The 20,930-nt window shown below is 38.3% G+C and overlaps 1 protein-coding gene across 3 annotated transcripts in view; it reads left to right on the forward strand.

The window, feature by feature from the left end:
* E23 (Early gene at 23) overlaps positions 1–20,577 on the forward strand; it is a 62,850-nt gene extending 42,273 nt beyond the window's left edge. For 2 of the 3 annotated variants that reach the window (XM_011306287.1, XM_011306289.1), the window contains 11 exons: positions 13,278–13,438; positions 13,745–13,914; positions 16,884–16,989; positions 17,115–17,215; positions 17,272–17,527; positions 17,683–17,853; positions 18,730–18,851; positions 19,054–19,261; positions 19,392–19,606; positions 19,776–19,984; positions 20,147–20,577. In XM_011306287.1, the coding sequence (XP_011304589.1) occupies positions 13,278–13,438; positions 13,745–13,914; positions 16,884–16,989; positions 17,115–17,215; positions 17,272–17,527; positions 17,683–17,853; positions 18,730–18,851; positions 19,054–19,261; positions 19,392–19,606; positions 19,776–19,984; positions 20,147–20,339 (1,912 nt within the window). In that variant the 3' untranslated portion in view covers positions 20,340–20,577. Of the gene's footprint in view, positions 1–11,930; positions 12,039–13,277; positions 13,439–13,744; positions 13,915–16,883; positions 16,990–17,114; positions 17,216–17,271; positions 17,528–17,682; positions 17,854–18,729; positions 18,852–19,053; positions 19,262–19,391; positions 19,607–19,775; positions 19,985–20,146 lie in introns of those variants that run through there. The other variant, XM_011306288.1, reaches the window with a different exon arrangement.
* Positions 20,578–20,930: the final 353 nt, after the last annotated feature.

Consider the following 20,930-nt stretch of genomic DNA (forward strand, 5'->3'; position numbering starts at 1 on the left):
GGTGGAAAATTCGGGAAAATTATCAGTATTTTCCGATGAATTACTGATGTCTTGATGATTTTAGATTGAATCTTCATTGGATTTTTAATTTATTGACAAGCCGATTGAATTTAATATTCAATTTTCAGGATGACTCGAAAAATTTAAGGTCTCATTGGAATTTCAAATGATATTAGAATCCATAAATTTTCCTTTTTATCTCTCCATTAATAATCAAATTTTTCAGTCCCGCAAAATGACTAATGACTAAATAACTAATTATTCCAGCACTGGTAATTGTTAGAAATTGATATTTGATTATTAACTTAACGAGCCACCGGTAGTCATACGTCATCATTAAACGAATGGCTGAATGCTTTGTCTGATTGCCTAGTTATCTAGTGATAATTCACTATTTGCGATACGACAATCACAGATACAGCTGAATCTTTCCGATGACTTCCCCATTATAAAGTTAACAAATCGTTGAAAAATCAGACATGATTATTTGGAAACAATGGTTATTCGTTCGTCAGTGCCTCCAAGTGTCTCAATTACTTATCAATTTAGTGATAACTCCCTATTGATGATACTGTTATTTTACCTGAAACTGAAAAACAGATGTTGTGAAGAGACTAGATAACAAATTTATGTTTTGACAAAACATGAGATGTGATTATTCGAAAATGACGATGGTACATACCGTAAATATTTCAAATGCCATTCACATCAAAAGTATCATTCCTTCTTGTCCTCCTATCATTCTGTCAACATGCTTTTTGAATCTAGTCCAATAACTTGACCTAAGTTAAGCACCGAACATGTGCTCCACATCGATGTCTCACATGACTCATACCATTCAAATGAATAGATGTTTGTCTTAACTAGAAAATGAAAAACAGATACTCAAACTAGATCCCAAAGTCTCACAAAAATCTGTAAAAGCAACACAATCGGTTGAAGGAATTTTTAAGGATTTGACTCGATGCTGAACTCAAGTTATCGTTTTTCGAATAGAATCTTTGATTTATCGGGACATGTGCCGAAGAAGCTAATATCTATCTTCATTACACATTTCGGTATCACTGAATTCTGATAAGAACTTTGACGTTTCTTTCCGAATCGCAATCACTTCTTCGAACGTCCGACGACCCATTCTTATCACCTTTTTATCCTCATCAGTAACTCATTGTTTATTGAGTAAAACCCGAGACGAATGTCGAATTTCAAATTGATGATGAACTTGATCTGAATGAGGACATTTTTTTCAAGGTCAAAGGTTGAAGACTTGACCTGATTGACCAATTAGTTGAGGAATTAGTGGAATATGGAGCTAGAAATAAGTCGAGACGAATTTTAATGAGTGACTGATAAGAGCGACAGAATAATGAAGGACTGACTTGAGGAAAAAATAGAGTTTTATTTGACCTCTGGCATTTAACCTTGATGATGATCCTCTGTGATTTTTTTGAGATAAATTTGAGTAATCATGGAGTGGGAACTCCAAATGAATTTGATGAGCAGTTGGATGGAGAAAGTGTTTTCGCACTGGTGAATAGAGTTTGCGTGATCATCAATGAAACTCTCGGTGATGTTTGAAAGGGCGTCGCACTAGTAAATGGGCGCAAGGACCTTCCAGTCATCTCTTTTCAACCTTCGATACGAACCATCTACCTAAGATGAGCTAGAGACTCAACTCCCTTCCCTATTCTGAAGGCTAAAGGCCCCGGGTGTGTTGCTCCGACGTTCAAGTCGAGACAGAAGTCGTAAAACGCTTTATACTCGTTGCTATGGCGTGAGTACGCTTCTTCAGTACCTAGAGATGGTCTTGCATGAGGGGAGGAAAAATGCTGGAGCCAAAAAATTAAAAAGAAAATTGAAAATAGAGGGGGGAGTCCCGGATGCGTGGAAATATACTGGGTGACGATGACCTTTGGGAATAACTATTTCTGAGAGGATGTCGTTTATTTCACTCTATATTTGCTATTTCAATATTTTTTTCTATCTACTCCTCTTGGTTTTCAGTTATTTGACGTGGATTGGCCATTGGTGGCTATCTGAATTCAGAATGCATATTTCCAAATCCGGAATATCCATTTTCAATTTAGAAATGGGAATTTCAGAATGGGCGACATGAATTCCCAAATCCCAAATATGAAGTCCGGAATATTTCCATTTTTTTTCAACATGAGTGCATACGAGGTCACCAGCCCTAACTCCAAAAATAGGGCTCGTCAAAATATACGATATTCCTGCGTACTCGTGAAATAGTCTCTCTCACCGAGACAATCCCAAGAGCATGAACCCTTTGAGCTCGACATTACTCGAAGAGATTGCAAGAACTTGACTGTTGGCCATTTGTGTTATTTTTTTTTCTGGTGTTTCTCTGGTCGATTTGTTGCCTGTTGGGCTGTTTGTGGGGGCCGGATGACGGTGGGATTTACGATGCAGCGGTGGCCCAGGGGTGGCTGAGGCTTCCCACGGAAGACAAGAGGATTCTTCAAGGGCTCATCCGGCTCTTCCAGTCGAATGCTCATGTCGACCGTTAATGTCAACACTGAAGCTGGAAAAAAAAAGAACAGAACGAAAAAAAAAAACAATTTATATGTTTATGATGACATTTTGAATGTTTGTGGAGAAATAAAAGAGAGGAATGGGGTAGGACCGGTGGACGAGAAAAAACATGAGGAAGAGGAACTGAGGAATTTTTCACACCTCCTGTGCCCTTCGATAATAATTTCTATCCTATTTAGAATTACCGTTAATGCTTCGGGGGAAGGGGGGGCTTGAATGTGAAATCCGCGAATCACTTGGTGCGATCTATCTTGATATGAGTTGTTTTTGACCCGTAGGCGTATTAGGTGATACGTTAGAAAGCTGTGATAATGGGGCATTTCAATGTGGAGAGAAATATTCATTGTGAACGATGAAATATCGGCTTTCAGGGGGAGTCAATGACCCCCAGGAAATCGGCCCCCGACGTGTCCGCCTGATCATTATCCAATTACGGATGTTGATTTTTTTTTTTAGTCAGGATTGATTTCTTACCGGAGGAAATTCTCATTACATCGGTAATCATCGGTAATCAGGAGTTTATGGAAATTGATAATTGTTTATGTGCTGATAACAATTAGTATACGACAAAATTCAAGTGAATTTATTCGCGATCATTTTTTTTTTTCGGGTGCTTTCCGGTGAAAATAAAATTTCAGGTAATTGACGACGAAACAATTTGCCAATTGCCCACTTTATCCGGGCAATAACCCCCTGGGGCACTAGCTCTCGAACAACTCTGAGATTGTTATCTCCCTCGAGCAGCTCAACTTGCATAAATCTTTCTAGCCCAGATTTCGTCGACCACAGGAGAAAACTCCGTGGGACTGAATTCTCCCTCCACGTCAAATGCGAAACGGTACCGGCCATTTTTTCCCCCTCGTTCCTAGATTTCCCTTATCAGATACAACTCGTTCTCAAAAGCGAAAAAAAATACCACCACCTCCGCACCGATTTAAATTATTTTCAAAAATTCCAAATTTTTGTAAAAAATCTGACTCCAGTAATCGATTTTTTTTTTCATTCAAAATTCAATTTTTTTGGCAACAATTTTTCATTTAAAATGTCGATTCAATCAATTAATTAATTCAATGGGGAAAATGGGGGGAGGGAAAGGTGATGCGCGATAAATCTCGTGATTTTCCCAACAGGTGAAATTGCATAAAAAATTCTTCATCAAAAAATGACAAAATGGCAAATTATTCTCGGTGAATTTTCCGTGACCCTGAGTACCTCGTCTGCTGGAAAAATATTCATCACCAGTGGAAAGAGGACGAAAAAGTCATCTCGTGCGGTAAATACCACCCACTCGGTCCTATCTCCCTCGAATTTTTTCTTCCCCGTCCCCTTTCGCCGCTATCTGCTCTCCATTGTGCAAAAGTCCTGGGTAAAACCTGCATCAAGTCGTCCCACAAACCCGTGCAAATTCTCCATCAACTCGATGGTGTATCGAGGTATCCAGGCCTGTTCCACCCACACGAAGGACTTTTTCTGGGCCGAAAAATTCAAACTTGTCCGTTCACTTCCGTGTGCCAAGCCTCTGTCGTTAATAGAAGAGGTTCCGGTTGGTTTATTTACTTTTTTATTAATCGGTGTTAATTGCCGCTGATCTAATCAGCGGTTCAGTCATCAATTTTCGAGGCCAGAGGCTGATCAGGCATTGGGCGCGGCTCAGAGAGAGAGAGAGCAAACGGGAAAAATTCTTCCATTCCATTTTTCGCCATTTTTTTTATATATTTAATTCATTAATTCATGCATGAAAATATATTTCAATATTTTCCATGTCAATCAATCAATCGATTTGACCTTGTCATGCCCTTCATTATGTTTGAATTATGAATTAATTTTTGAAGGTCATTCCTTGAATAATAATTTCATAATTCAAAATAATTTTGAAAAATGAGTTTCAATTGAATTTAAATGGAATTTCATGGATATTTATTGATTTGAAAAAAAATCATAGTTTGGGGTGTTGGAGGCCCAAAAAGTCCTTGAATATTTCTAATAAAAATCTTCTCTCCGTGGGAACACCTCTCCGATTATGCCTAATGATTATCATGTTGTAATAAACATAACTACCGAGAAAGATCTAGGTAAAACGTTTGAGAAAGGACTAACGTGAAACCGGGTTCTGGATTTCACGAGGATGCTGAATGCGCCTTTCACGAAGAGCCTGTGTCATCGCAATCGGCAGTATCTCGGGGCGCCTGACCTCAACTCAGAAAACTGAGCAGAAAAAGAAGTGGAAAAAAAAATAAATAAATAATCATAAAAAAATTCCAACGAGATAAATAAATAAATCGAGATAGAGCGAGATGGTGCCTGGGAAGATAAAAAAAAAAAAAAACCCCCAAAAGGGGAAAAAAAAAATAGTATAAAATCGAGGTTATCCCCATCTCCCTCTCGCCCCCACCCCCGTTGGAGAAAATGATCTCGAAGAGCTACCTTTCACAAACCGCAAACGAGCCGACCTGATGCCAGTGGAATAGATGAACACTGGATGCCCACTGGCACGGGTACAGTGACAAGGAGATGGGGGAAAAAATATCAAATCGAGGTTATCCCCGGTAACAAGAGAAAATTGTAACCGAGTGAGTTGTGCCTTTCCCGGTTCAGCATCTCTCATTCATTTATTCCATTCTGATAAAAAAGAAAATTCAAAACGAGTTGTAAAAATTCCACTCGAAATCCGCACATTGTGAGCACAACTATGACCACGACAGCGACTACTATGCACCATGGTAAAGCTGCTGAACATGCCAGTGGTACTAACTATTATCCACAGACAAAAACTAATGAAAACCGCTACTATATGCTCCATAGTAATTATTTCCATGTTCTGAATTAATATTTAATCTGTTGACAGGAATAATTACTATGGCAGAGTGGTAACTATGTCCATTGGCATGTACCACCCACCATAAACAACAACTATTTCGAGTTCATATGCCCTTTGCAAATGTTGCAATATTTTCTCTCGTCATGGCATTAATTACTATTATTCTTCGAACCGTGACATGGACACTATGTCGTTGACATGCCCGGAAGTGTCTACACCAATAATATTTCTCAGGCCATCGGCCCGGTGATCCCAACAACCAAGGGAACAAACAATCGTGCCCGTTGTTTGTTCCAGCTGTTATATCACTGACGTCACCGGGGGAGAGAACTCTCGGCGCCGATGGAATTAGGCCAACTCTACCCTCCCTAGTTTACACGAGACTCTTTTTCTCCTATTCTTCAATATTTTTTTTTTTTTCACTTTTTTCCCTCGGACTGTCCTTTTTTTTTTTTTACTCCCCGATACGGAGTGCATTGGTGTTGAGCACAAGGTAGTCATTGAACTCGCGAGTGCGCACAGATGTAATATCCACTACTCCTTGGGCTAAAAGTCGATATCTGTATTTTTGCCTCAACGTGTGTTATCGGTACTCGTGTAGTTGAAATTCTCGTTAACCGGAATGAAGGGGGAGATGATTGTAACCAGTGACTTGTTGAACGATCAATTACCGAGAAAATACATGGCTCGGATAGATTGTTGTCTACTGTATTCATTGTTTATAATGAATTATTGTCTGGATGGATTGTTCGGTGGGTGGGGTCAATGGGGGATAAAATTTTGCTTTTCCAACCTAGTTGGAGGGAATTGTCGAGTCAGTGATGCGAATGACAGCTCAATGACGTCTGGCTTTCGGCTAATGTCCTGGAATGAACATGGAATGTGAACAATAGTTGTTGTTTTGGAAATTGTTTACATTCCAAATGTAAATAATAGTAAAGTTCATTCAAGTTCATAATTATAATTACGATGAAATAATTAATCAATCGTAAAAATGATCGCAGAAAAATAATGCACCTCATTTTTCTCGTGATGATCGAGTTTTGGAGTTATTCCGATACCGCAGACACCGTTTGTTCCTCGGTTTTACGGACCCCCACCGCAATAAAGGGCTTTTTATAGTCGAGGTAATGTACTTGAAAAAAAGAGGATAAAAAAACCATCTCGTCTTATTCATTTCGGGGCGAAAAAAAGAGGGAACTTTTGAACCACCACAGCTGCAGAAGAGAGTGCATCGTACCAATCTGAAAGGAGTGGTCGGGAAATTGGGCCAGTTGGTCAGTCCAAGTGAATGGGGCCCGTCGAGGACAAGATGTGCAATTAAAAATTCCTCTTTTTTCTCCCCCCTTTTCGCATTTTTTTTTTCCACTCCTTTTGCCACTCGTTCAATGACTCACTCGATCCCTCGTTGATAACGAAATCATTTATTATCAGTAGCTGGGGCTTTGTTGGGGTTAAATTATCATTAATCCCGGAGATTATTTCAATTAGTCATTCACGGATTTTTTTTTTCACGGGGTACGTCGAATTTTTTGGCGACTCCGGAAAATTAAATATCAAATTTAATTCAATTTTTTTATCCATATATTTATATATATATACATTTTTTTGTATGTGCCTCCGTGTAATGATGACAAGTGCGCAGAGTAAAATTCTGACAAGGGAAAAATTCTCGTCTATTTTTCGATATTAAAAGAAATAATTTCTGGTGATGGGAATCTGCGTCATGGTTTCCTCGGCAAAACCCGTTTTCAAATGTCCTCGAACTGCTACGGCGGGTTTGGAGTGCATCGGAGAAGCGTTTCTCCACATGTATTGAATAAATATCTACATATATATAAACACACGGTGAAAAGACACATTCCATCGGCACTTTCCTCGCTGCCTCGACTCTCCTGTCTTTTTATTATTATTTTTTCAATATTTTTCTTGCTATTTTTGTTGGCCGAGGCCTATGGCTCGATGAGAAAAATCGCGTTGTTTAATTACAACGTACGAAGAAAGTGACTGATGCCGTGGGAGAGAGGTGAAAATATTGAATTATCATAAATGAAAAATTACGGGAGTTAAAAATCGGATTTTTAATATCAAATTTAATTTATATTAATATCAAAATAAATAACGGTAAAACAAAATAAATAATAATAACAATTGAAGTCAATTAAAATAATGAACATTGAATTTAAATGAAATCAAATATTTCTGCAGAATTGTTGGTTCTCAGATATATTTTTTTTTTTATTAGAGTGAGTGAAATAATTACCAAAAATGTCGTTACATATGGGAAATTAAAATCGGAATGATTCAGCAGCCGAGAATTCTCTGGCAGGCACTCGATGATCGTCAACAATGTCAGTGTGTCTATTATTTATGCTTGACTCTTTATCTCGGTTAAAAGGCACACGAGAAACTCGAGATATCGTATCAAATTGAAACGGCCACCACCAGGAAATCAACGTCGCACTTGGGGTCAATGACCGACGAGTAAAAGGCGAAAAGTTATTCATTAATTTTCCGACAAATTTTTTCCCTCCGTCTTTGTTTTTGTCTGGTGTATGAGTAATGGTGAATGGAGTCCTATCAGCGTCCAATGGGACATCGAGAAGTAAACACGGTGGAAAAATTGTATAATTAATTAATTATTGTAAGCAATGTAATTATTTTTATAATTATTCAATTTTTCCACCGAAAGAAAAATAGAAATTAAAATTCTTTTTTTTTTTTGTGGATTGAATTTTTTTTTTGGGGCAAAGTTTTTTCTAGAATTTAAACAATTAAAATGTTTACCATATTAGCACCAAATTTACCGAATATTTATGCGAACATATGGTCGAGTACGGGTCATCGACTTGCGGGTATTCTTAGCCCTTACTTTTACCTCTTTTTCCGCTTCCCACTCGTTCCGACTGCAGAAAAACTCATCCAAAATTTCAAAAGGAAAACCAAAGAGTCTCCAAAGATTTCCACTTGATTTTCCAATTGAAAATTCCCGCGTGATTCCCACATTCCCAAAAATTTCTCAACCCCCGAAAAATTAATTCCATTGAAAATTTTTTTTCGGGAATTCAAAAAATATCTGCGGTTTTTGAAAATCCCTATTTAACCTGACAACTCTCTAAATACATTTGAATATTTTTTTTGGCTTGCGCTAGTTTTTTTTCCCTCGCAACATTTTTCTGGATTATTTTTTCTCCACTCGCTTCTCTAAAAGCTTTCGCAATGATGGAAGGAGTCGGCCGACGCCCGAGAGCGGAGGCGAACAAGTGGCAAATAAATGCCACTTTGTGTTAATCAAATTGAAATATTGCCGAGTGCATTACCCTCCTACTAGAACTTTTTTCATTAAATTCTGCAATTTTTATATCAAAGTTTCCCTGAAATTGTTGCGCAATTAATTATCAAACGTGAGTCACAAAATAATGTATTTCACAATGAAAAAAAAATGGTGACATCCAAAACGACGACAATATTAAAAAAAAAATTAAAATTCGAAGTACTATGCCTTACGCATAGTAATCCCACTATTCCTAGAATAGTTTATCGTAATCCCAGAATTAATCCCATAATATTAATTGCAAAAATCTTACATACTAATGCCATCGTTCCCATTCCAAATACTATTGGACATAGTAAATAGTTATCGGGCATAGTGGCGACACTTTTGCGTGCAAGTCGACCAAATTTTCCTCCACATCACGAGGAAAAGGTGAATCGTAATTCCGATGCACTTTGATATGCCGCAAATGCAATCCCCCGCGTTACCATCGGAACCGCGGCGTGTCGCAGCTGCGAGCTTGAACCCTCGAGGCCGCGGTAACCTCGATTCGTCTGACTGGTCACTAGCCGTACCTACTTGCGATCGTCCGATGCACTCGACTCTATCAATCCTTTTTTTTTTCATCACTATTTTTTTTAAATCTCCCTCTCCCCTCCACCCCCACCTTCTGTCACGCAATAGAAAACATTGTTCTGTCATGTTCCATTGCTCTCGCGTGGAGTTGCTCTTCGTCTCTCTCTCTCTCTCTCTCTCTCTCTCTCTCTCTCTCTCCGTCGAGCGAGGGGGAAGGAGAAAAAAAAAAAAGTCGTGGGTGAGTTTTGGCTACCGAGGCCGGAGCAACCTCATTTCGGCATCCGATTTACTGCGACAGGTAGAATTACTATTATGCATCCACTATGCATACACTATGCATGGAGTTATGAGTAATCAAACCTGTGAGCCATACCTAGTGCACACATAGTGACTGCATAGTGACTGCTAATAGGCAGGATTTGTGATCGTTGTAATCCCAAATAATTCAGTAATTCCGCAGAGTCAGGACGGTTTTACCGTTGAGATTCGTTCAACGCCTCAATTAAATATTCCCAGTAAAATAACGACTTTCTTTCAATGGGCATCAGTTAAAAATAATTTTGTTGTCAAACATCACACCTTTCACTTGTAAAAAAAATTCACCTCGACACGCTATTAATTTCGGTTGAATAAATAAAAAAAAATAGTCAACACATTAAATGACGAAACTGTCTCGAGTCATGATTTCGATCGGTCGATTTCACAACGTCAGATTTACATCCACAAGAACATGATCCCTTGGTGCATAATATCATTGGGTACGTGGGTGAACCGGAGGACTAGTTTCCCCGATAATTTGTCCGCGACAATAATGACCTCGAGGGGGTGGGGTAGGGGGGCGGGCGGGGGAGCACTTACATAATCCAACTCAACTGTATCGCCATTTTATGCTAATGGTATTATTGTTGAATAGTTGGACCATAAAAACTCAAGGCTTTTAATCAAATTTCTCTTACCTGCCGTCAACGCCAAGTTCTCACACATTTCTCTCTAGTGAAAAGGTCAGGCGATGATCAGCCGCGGGAATTGATGGGTCGAGGGTATTATGGGTGGAATTTAGAGAGGCCATTATCCTGGAAATTGCAATTTATCATTTGGTTTTCGGTTGGGGTATATCTCAGCCCTTCGCCCATTAAAAAAATAAATAAATAAATATAGTATTAGCCAAGAATTCGGGATTACTATGAACACCTGAATAATTTGATGACGGGCAGTACCTGCGTAGGGAGGATTACTATGGATTACTAAGATTGTTTTAATTGCAGTATTGCACTAATTTTTATCGGTAATTAGCGCAATCATTCCGGAAAAATTTACTAAAAATTGCCCGGAAACAAATTCCGAGATTGTTATCGCAGGAAAAAGGTTAGAGATCACATAAGTAAATGGTATGCATGTGTACATGCACCGAGGCGTCGTAACGATAAATCTTAGACTCGTGCAATGTCTGTTGTATGTACATGACCGGCCTCGTAAAGCCAATGTCGTTGGGAGGCCTGTCTTAGCTGGCCATAAACGATTTGTCTAGGTGGATTTACAACAATTCACGAGACCAGACGCGATTAGATTTAAACACCCCGGCTACCGTCCCATAGTACAATGAACTCCAATAAAAAAAAAAGAGGAAAGAGTGGCAGTATCAGGGGACAATTAAGATGTCAATTTATTTTTGCAGTGATTTGTGAAAATTAAGAGAATTGTCAAGTAATTTGGTCATTGCACTCTGTCTGATCAGACGTTTCACTCGTGTTTGCTGGTGATAATGATTATTCACAATCGAGCAAGGTCGAATAAGTCGAAGAAAATATGCAGCTCTTGGATGATCGATTATTACACTTATTTTTTAATTAAGAGAGCTGGTGATTACTATGAATTTATTGTTACCTCCGTTTTGATATGAAAATTGTTGACGGAGTGATAATCTGGGCGAGAATTATTGCCAGTGGCAATTTAATAGGATTTTTTTATTTAGGATTAATTGACTCTCGGTTATCAAGTGGTTCATCTATTTTTTTCAAGATTATTAAGTCGATGTGAATTTCACAGGTATTGGAGCATTCATGTTTGACCCACATTTTTCGCAAATTTTATAAAAATAAAATTCTCTCAAAATGATGACGTTCGGAATCAGCGAGAACAATTCTCGGACTCGTCATTAAAAAACCAGTTGAGCCCCAGAATTTTTGATAAAACAACCGAAACACGGATTATCCAAAATATTTATCACTGGAACCAGCGGTGCTCTCGTTTTATTTCCCAGTTGGCGCCTGAATGTGTGGCCCCCACCGCTGGTCGAGAGTTCAACGAACCCCTCGGACTTTTAATTGCACGAGAGGCGTGTGCTTTTTTATCATTATTTTTTTTTTCAACTCCAGCAACTACGAAAGCATTTTATTAACGATTCTGGACGATCCAATAAGCTCTTGGTGATATTTTCGCTGGAACGATTACCAGGAGGCCATTTCATACCCCCAATATTGGTTAAATAAATACTGAATTTGTTATTTAAATTAATGCTGGAGTGAATCTCGATGCAGGCTCATTGGGTTCGTTGAACCCGTACAATGTGTCGTGATAACTCCCGGGAATTTATTATCTGGTGAGAAATGACGTTTCGGTTATTTCCTCTTGTTTTTCTTTTTATCTCGAATATTTTTCCTTACTGTCTTCACTCTATTTCTGGATTTCGTGAGTGATAGTTCAGTGAATTCCATTAGTATTATGACACATCAGTTCAATATTTGTCTGATCATCAGCTGTTATGTTTATGTGGTTTTATAAGTGGAATGAAGCTCTTTGGGGCTCAAAAAATTCTAGGTACTAATGAATATTTTATTCCCGAGAAGAAATATATCCTAATAATTTCTCCTAAAAACAATAATTTTCGAGATTAATGAGGCTTCAACAAAACTATAAAAATCGCCTCATCGAATTTCACTCGTTTTTAATTGATTTATTGAATAAAAATTAAATATTAAAATTCGTCAATCAGTGATGATCAATTATTCACAAAGAAAGGACTTAATTCTCGATGAGGAGTGCAATCTGGGGAAAATAATTAGAGCCATTGGTTCTTTCAAAAAGATTATCAAAAAAAACTCGGAATATCCTTAAACGAATTGTTCTGCGTACAAGTGCAAGTGATAAATCCTTTTTATTTGTTTAGTGAGAAAAAAGTTAATTGAGAAACTAGTCTCGATGATGATTCATTAGTCCCTGATTTCAACGTGAGAATCATTTCCCTCTTTCTGAAACTGGTCGTTGTGTATTCTTGGGAATTCGTTAGAAAGTTGAGTGCAACGACAAAAATGGATATACGTGCGCCGATGAAGCTTTTCTTGTTGCTCATAAACAGTGCAAAACCTTTCGAATTGCCATGAAAAAAAAAAACATAAAAAATCATTCAAAAAAAAGTGTAAAAATTAGAATTTCCCAATTTAACTCGCGGTATGAGAAAAAATTCAGGAAAAAGTGTCAGTCGCAAGTGAAATTCATAATTAATTGAAAAAAATATATATATTCGGGAATATGTTCGGTGCTGAACCTGACAATTAATCGAATTTCCCCTCTCCCCTCCCCCTAAAAAATTATCGGTAAACGATTTCCCATTGCGGATTACGTCAATTGCTTCGTTAAATTTTTTCTGAATATTTATCTAGCAGTCATGATGACACGCAGACTGTCCGTTCATCATTGGGGGCTTTCTGAGCGTTGGGGGTTGAACTGGATTACGTAAAATTTATGTTAGGCCGAAAATAAACGAAGAATCGAAGGCAATTAACGGGTTGGAGCGAGAATGTCGTCGAATTTCTTGACCTAGATACTCGGGTTACGAATTCAATGTCTGAGAATAATTCAGACTAATTATTGATGATCCGAGTATATCAGGAAAAATCAGATGACGAATGCAATCATTGAAAAATTATCTGTCCAAACAATTAAATAAATTAATCCTGACAATAACCACTTGATGGATTTATTAAGAAATTTATTTAGCATAATTTCACATTTTGGTGTAATATTGTAATTAAAAAAATGTTACCTTTAATTTTGCAGAGTGGAAAGCTCAGCACTGCAGTTAGTTTGCCCGTTGGATTCTCGTCCAGTGCAGCTGGTCTTCCGGGGATTGCAGGTGTTCAAGGAGAAACGAGCCCTCCTTCGCGATGTTTCCGGGGTGGTAAAACCCGGCGAGCTGTTAGCCGTTATGGGACCCTCAGGTGATTGTTTGGTTTCGGCTATTATTTTCCCTACACCGCAATTACAACATTTGCCCGGTCCCTCCCACTCTCAGAGTGACGTAAATCATTGGTGAATAACAGGGGCATAAAGTCTCTCAACCCGCGACAACCTATCCCCAATTTATATTGGTTTTTAATGAGAGCCTGATTGGTTCCTAATCGGTTCCTAATCGCTTTCTCATTGGCTTCTTATCCGTTTGTAATTTTTTTTTTTTGCCAATCTTCGCTGCGATTTTGAATCGGATAATTCCTGGATTTTTAATTTATTCTTAATTATATTTTCAGGATGCGGAAAAACGACACTATTGAACTGCCTATCCGGCCGAGTTGGCACGGACGGCGGAGAAATCTGGCTGAATCGCGAAAGACTGACAAAAAGATCCCGTCGAAGGATCTGTTATGTACAACAGCAGGACGTCTTTTTTCCCGATCTCACACTGCGTCAGACCCTCGAGGTAAGCAACAAAATATCTCAGTATTCGTTTTATTTCATCGTAAAGATAAACCTTGAGAGATAAACGCGCGTACCCATTGAAGTTGTGCGCAGTGAGCAGAAATCGGTGAAAAATCCCCGAGAAAAGTCATCATTAATAATTTCTCACATGAATTCGAGAAAAATTATGAAATCGGTAACAGAAATCTCAACGCAAATAGCGCTAATAATATCAATTGAAATTTCCGGTTTGATTCAAGTCGAGAATGAGTCAATTTTTAAATAATTGATCTGAATCAAGTGGAAAAATCGGTTTAGATGAAATCCAAAAATCGACTTGACTCGGACAGACTTATCGTTCCGCCTCAGACCGAAATTTTTTGAGATGACAAATCATAGATCCCTGAGCATCAGTCTGCGCAGATCTATCGATCACCCGCCCGCCTCCGACCTGATCCATCCTGTCAATTAAATGTGACTCAAGTCAATCCCAGTCTGACCCGATTCATCCCGACGTTTTTTCGGCTGGCAAATCATAGATTCCCGACCATCTGTCTGCGCAGATCTATCAGTCACACGCCCCAGCGCATGCGCAAATAGTCTGCGCGGGTCACCGTTACGCGTTGTGTTTCACTCCGGGTTCTTATCGTATACGACAGAGAAAAAAGATCGTTCCACGCTCGTGACGTCATAACTCGGTCAGTGAACCGTGCGTCTTACGTGTTTCAAAAAGCATTCGGCGCCTGTTTCTACACGCGTTCCATGCGCGGTTGTTTTATTTGGCCCGTAAACACTTATAACCTCCGGATTCGGAGGAAAGAGGAACCCGAAAAGAGAAAAAAAAAGCGAATTATTCGAATTTTCGAATTATTCTACTGTCGGTATCCCAATGAGGGACGACATTTTTTTTCCGAGCCGAAATTCAAGATCTCATCGATTTCAAAATATAATAAAAATATATTATTATTATTTATTCATTGTTTAATGAAGTATTTTTTGAACAATAATTGAGGAGAGGGAATACACCACAAAGTTCGGGTAAATTGGCATTGGTAAATTTTTTATTCATGATCGGCCCCTCATTACATTGGAAATCGTTAAAAAAAAAGCGGAAAAATTGATTACGAAAGACTAGAAAAGGAGAGAATACATTGGAAGTGAATAGTCGTCGTTCAATTGTATCTGGCACGTGCGTGTAATGCGTCGAAGAAAGTCTCGGATATCGTACGTGCAGAAAGACACGTGAACGATAAAACAGTTGGAGGTGTCGCAATTCACTAGTTTTTTTTAATTCCCTTTTTAAAAATTCCCCCCTGAGAGAGAGGGACCAATGGTAAAAGAGGTAACGAAAATTGGATTAACGGTACACGGGGCTCTTTTATGGGTTAGAGAGGCAAAAGGTTCCCCTTGTCTCCGGACAAAACTCAGGAATTCAAATTCAACCCGACACAAAGGGAAGAGAAAGTTGTTCCCTAGAATCATCAGGGACCGTTAAAAAAAAAACTGCCATTCGATTATTAACTGGAGCTTTTTAATGTGGGCGGGGGATTTCAATTCAATCGGACAACTGCACTGCAGATACATTTAACAAGGGAAAATGGATTGTACTGGTCGGACTTGCTGAACTCGTTTCGTGTTCCATTCTCGACAAATCGAATCATTCAATGCATTTTGTAATCTCTCATTCTGTCTTTAATACCTCGGTAGTCCAGTCGGATAAAATAGATTGGAATAAAATTGTGACAGTCAATGTGTAATAGTTTGACAGCATTTATTTATACGCTATAAATTCGAACTTAATATATATTCGAATCGAATTCAGTATCAAGTCGATTATATTCGCGATCGACTTTAAATGGTTTTTTAATTATTCCGACTGGGCAATTGCCCGCGTTCATCAAGAATTAAAACCTCAACTCTAAAGATTACTAATTATATAATTTAATTGAAGATCTATGTAGTATAATTAAACAAGACAAAATACCAAAAAATTAAATTTCAAAAACCAATCATCTCCAATGAATTCGCGTGCGGAGCAAATTGTGTTTTTTAAAATTTCGGTTAACAATCGACCCAGTCTGCCTTCTTCAATTATTTATTAAGAAAAAAGAACCTGAAGAGCCGGGGAAAACGGCATGCGTTCCTGATAGCCACCCCCGCGTCTGAGAAAATAAAAAAAAATCCTCGAATCATTAAAATATATTATTCCCCTCCCCTCTTTTCCCTGATATTCACTTGCCCTTTCGCTGGCTGCCATGCCATAGCTGAAGAAACAACAGTTACACTGCGATAGTAATCGTGGGGTCGGCATAATTCCTCCATCACACCGACGTAAGAGCGAGACGACGAGCAAAAGTGCACGTTGAAAAATGAAAAAGATATACAGAGAGACAAAGGTGAAAGAGAGATGAAAATTCTCCCCTGTGATCTACTCTTCTTGTTTTTCTCATCTTCCTCTTCGTCTTCGTGGGGGTACACGCGCCAAGCGAAAAGGTAGATTCCGTTATGCCGTGTGTCTTCTACGTGATGTCCCGTTTAAAACCGGCGTTGTATTTCATAGTAAGAGCCGAAAAAAAAATACAAAACAAAATGTTTACGCGTTAAAACGAAAAAAATTGGGACAACTCCATACCGGTAAATCTCGCTGTGACCTTGCGCTGGAATTCATCCCCTGTACTTTTTTTTTTTCATTTGATATAATATGAAAATATATCGATATATCGAGGGATTACGATGAGATTATTGTAGTGACTATAACCAGCGGATTTTGCAATTTTATTAAAAATATATTGGTATATTTCTCCGGATATATCCTAATAGTAAATTTTTTTTTTCACTTGGGAAATGGAATTTTTTTTCGCTTTGATGTGAATTTGATGTTAATTTTTCCCACCTACATACCCCCCAAGTAGGTTAACTCTTTATACTATAGGATGTTTAAAATTTTGCACGTGAGATGTAATGGGCTAACGATACATGTTTTAATTTTAGTATCAGGCACGTCTGAGGCTTCCGGATACACTTTCGCACGCCCAAAAGATGCAGTGCGTGGATCATATCATCGAGGTTCTCGACCTCAACGGCTGTCAGGATACAAGTGAGTATATCTTGTCCCAAATGTTGAAACAGTCGTTCTAATTTCGATGGCATTGAATTCCTACGATGATTACTACACCTGTCTATTTATTTTTTAAATAACTTTCTTAAATAATTTGTTGGCAGTAATTGGAGACTACTCAAAACGTGGACTCTCTGGAGGTGAGAAGAAGCGAACCAGTATAGCCTGCGAATTACTCACGAATCCATCTCTAATGCTCCTCGATGTACGTTGAAAAAAAAATCTGGCAATTATAAATGTGTAATTAATGTGACATTACAGGAGCCAACGAGTGGCTTGGATTCGCACTCAGCCCAAGCCCTCATATCTCGGCTAAAAAAATATGCCGAGCAGGAGGGAAAGAGTATTGTTGTTACCGTACATCAACCAAGCTCCCGAATGTTCCACAGTTTCAGTAAATTACTGCTGCTGAGTCGTGGACAAGTTGCGTATTACGGATCTACCGCTAATATCGGAAGATTTTTTTCTACCATTGGACTGACGTTATTACCACACTACAATCCCGCTGACTTCATCCGTATGTGTCCAATTATTTTATTCATTGACGACTGGATAATTTTTTTTTTCTCATAAATTGCTGTAATTACTGCCAATTAATTAATTGCACCGAGAAATATTTCGAGAAATATCTCGAGTAATTATTTGAAATGGAGAAATCTTGAATATTTATAGTGGAGCAAATAAAGGGACCGGAAGAGGTTCGAGAGCGGATTGTAGCTGCAGCACGAGCTGCAAGACAGGGACCGGACTGTCCACCGGAACTACGTCCCGAGTATAATCCCAGCCAACATCCGCTCTGTGACCATCTCATCCATTATCACGAGCATCACATTACCCACAATGGTATAGTATGCGTACACCACTCAAACCAATATCCCACCTATTTTCAATGACGCACTGACAACCGCATAATACCGACTGACCCAACACACTCGACGGTTTATCCATCACCGGAAATGCTACCCCGGTTTAACCAATCCACGACCTCGCCTGCAGTGGTGAAATCAATAGTTCAAACCAATAGGTGAATTAATTCCATCAAATAGTCATTAGCAAGACGAATTTCCTTCCATTCCAGACGATCCCCTAAATTATATTTGAGATACAAATATAGGGGATGCCGGGGTACGACGAGGGTGAAACCGACGGACATTCAAAATTCCTCCACTTTTCTTCTTAATTATTTCATTATTATAAGATCAGATAAAGAATATAGAAATGTACATTTGTGGACATTATTCTATTCCCTGAATATTCACCCACTCATTAGCACCTCGAAACGAGTGATAAATATTTAAATTATTTATCATATGATAATTTGAAGCTTGCAAATTCAAACCTGCCATTGGATGATACCCGATTAATCTCAAAAATATGAAACGAAAATAATGATTTGCATAACTTTACAAACAATGTCCCATGAAAATCTAATAATCTCTAAATAGCTATAACAAATCGATTACCCAGAGCCCTACTCAAAATAAATTGCACAGTGCAAAGTGACTCTATCATTACTACAACGTAATAACCGAGGTACAACCAGCCAATTGCTTATCGCTCAATTTTAAACCCTCTTACCCCTTGAAACCATAAACGCCTCATGAATTCCCTGTGTTTACGGTCTCTCATAGTTCCACGCATGCACATTTCTCATTCCGTATGTTTTATCCCTTTTTTTTTGAGGGGGAGAACTCATTGTAGAATTTTTATATTCCCCAGTGAAAGAGGATGAAGGTCGTACACTCTGGCTGGACACACAGAGTCACGCAAGCAGTAGCGCAAGCTCGACCGACGACGACTATTCCTGGCAGTGGCCCACGAGCTTTTGGTCCCAGTTCAAAGTGAGAAGCTCAGATATATTTTTCTCACCGATTTGAGAATACAATATCCAGTCAATTCTCTAATTTTAGCTGTGTACGGAGCAAACTCAGGGGAAATTTCAATTCGGGATAATGAGGATTTTTTTATTTTGGGTCAATGCATGTGGGTGAAAATTTTTATTATTATTCAAAATAAAAAAATTAATTCTCCTCTTGCTGTCAGGTATTATCTGAGAGAAACTTTCAAGAGGCAAAATCCCGAATGCTGTCTCGATTAAACTGGCTCCAAACAATTGGCCTGGGAATTCTCGCGGGTCTCCTGTGGTTGAGATTACCCAGGACTGAAGCAGCACTCCATGATATTCAGGGTTGGATGTTCTTCAGTACGACTTACTGGATGTTATTCGCACATTTCGGTACTCTGTCCAGCTGTGAGTACCTCGACAGTTCAGAGGAATATTGGATTATTTTTTTTTATTAATTCTATGAGCGATAATGGGATTTATCGCGAGAAGTACTTATCCAATTTTATTATTAAAAAATTTTTGTTTATTATTGCAGTCCCTCCGGAGCGAGAAGTCATCAACAAGGAGAGGCTGTCAGGGTCTTACAGACTCTCTGCCTATTATTTAGCCAAAATGGTGGGTGAACTGCCACTCACGATAACTTTACCAGCAGTTTATCACATCATCAGTTACCCAATGCTTGGATTCCACAATCCAGCTGTATTTATCGCACTTCTCGCATTTCTTCTACTCAATACTGTAGTCGCACAAGTAAGTTCATACGGATTTTAGTGGGAATCTTGATTTTTTTTTTATAATAGTCAACCTTTTCAATAATATTTTTTATATTTGCAAAAATCTTCTAAATTGAATGAACGCTGTAAGTCATCGGGAATAATCGATTATTAAAATGAATTCGTTAAATGAATTTGCATTGCAGAGTGCTGGATTTTTCGTTGGTGCGTGCTGTCTGGATCTGCAGGTCAGCATAACAGCCTCTGCACTTTACACTCTAGCAACACAATTACTTGGTGGATATTTGGCAACTGCTGTACCTCCGTGGTTGGCATGGGCGAGATACGCCAGTATGGTACACTACGCTTACCAAAATATGCAGATACTCGAATTTGGTGTCGGTGATCCAATAGCGTAAGTTTCTACAAATTCATGTCCATGAATGAAAAATTTGGTGATTGAAAAAAATTTCTTTTTTATTGCCCACGAAAATATAATGCTCTCCAGATAATCAAAAGGAAATCGTCAAATTGATTAATTAAAACTAATGAGTAATGAGTATTAATTGATGGACAGGTGCTCACAACCGAGTAAATTTCCGGAGTGCAGAAATGGAACAACGATACCAGTATCAGCTATTTTGGAGAGTCAAGGTGGAAAAGGCTCGGGTCTACCTCTCTGGGCGAATACAGCTGTCCTCCTGGCCTTCCTCATAGTGTTCAGGACCCTCGGGTATCTCGTCCTCCGGTACTACCGAGTCCCCAAGTGAACAATTAACAAAGTTATATTTAAAATCGACCACATAGTATGATGAAAAAAAATCTTTTACGTTGTTTTTTTTTTCTACCAATTTTCACGAATCTATCAATTAATTAAATATTAATTCATAATTACGTACATTTAATTACGTAACGTTGGATACTATTGAGTGGATGCATTCGTTTTTATCATAATTATCAGTAATTCTTCGTTCAATAAAAATTTTACAAGTATTTCCATTATTTCAATCAATTCTATTAATTAATCGATTCATCATTAATCCGTTGATTGATTAATTAATTGGAGAATTGAGGGGAAAGTTAATGGATTTTTTAAGAGATTGATGGAAATTAAGTGGAAATTTTCAGATGTCGAGTAAAATTTTATTTACCACTGATATTTTGAAAATGTCATCCCTCCGAGGAAACACGCACACATTAAATCATCGAAGTCATTGTCATCTCCAGGATTCACCCCTCAATACTACCCACCGATTACATAAATAATTAGCTAAAATAAACGCGAGACTAAGAGACTTGGCGAGTGAATAACGTGTAGATATTTTGTACGAAAAAAAAACCACAAAGAAATGAAAAAAAAA

The sequence above is a fragment of the Fopius arisanus genome, unplaced genomic scaffold, assembly GCF_000806365.1.
Source record: "Fopius arisanus strain USDA-PBARC FA_bdor unplaced genomic scaffold, ASM80636v1 scaffold00046, whole genome shotgun sequence".
Taxonomy (NCBI): Eukaryota; Metazoa; Arthropoda; class Insecta; order Hymenoptera; family Braconidae; genus Fopius; species Fopius arisanus.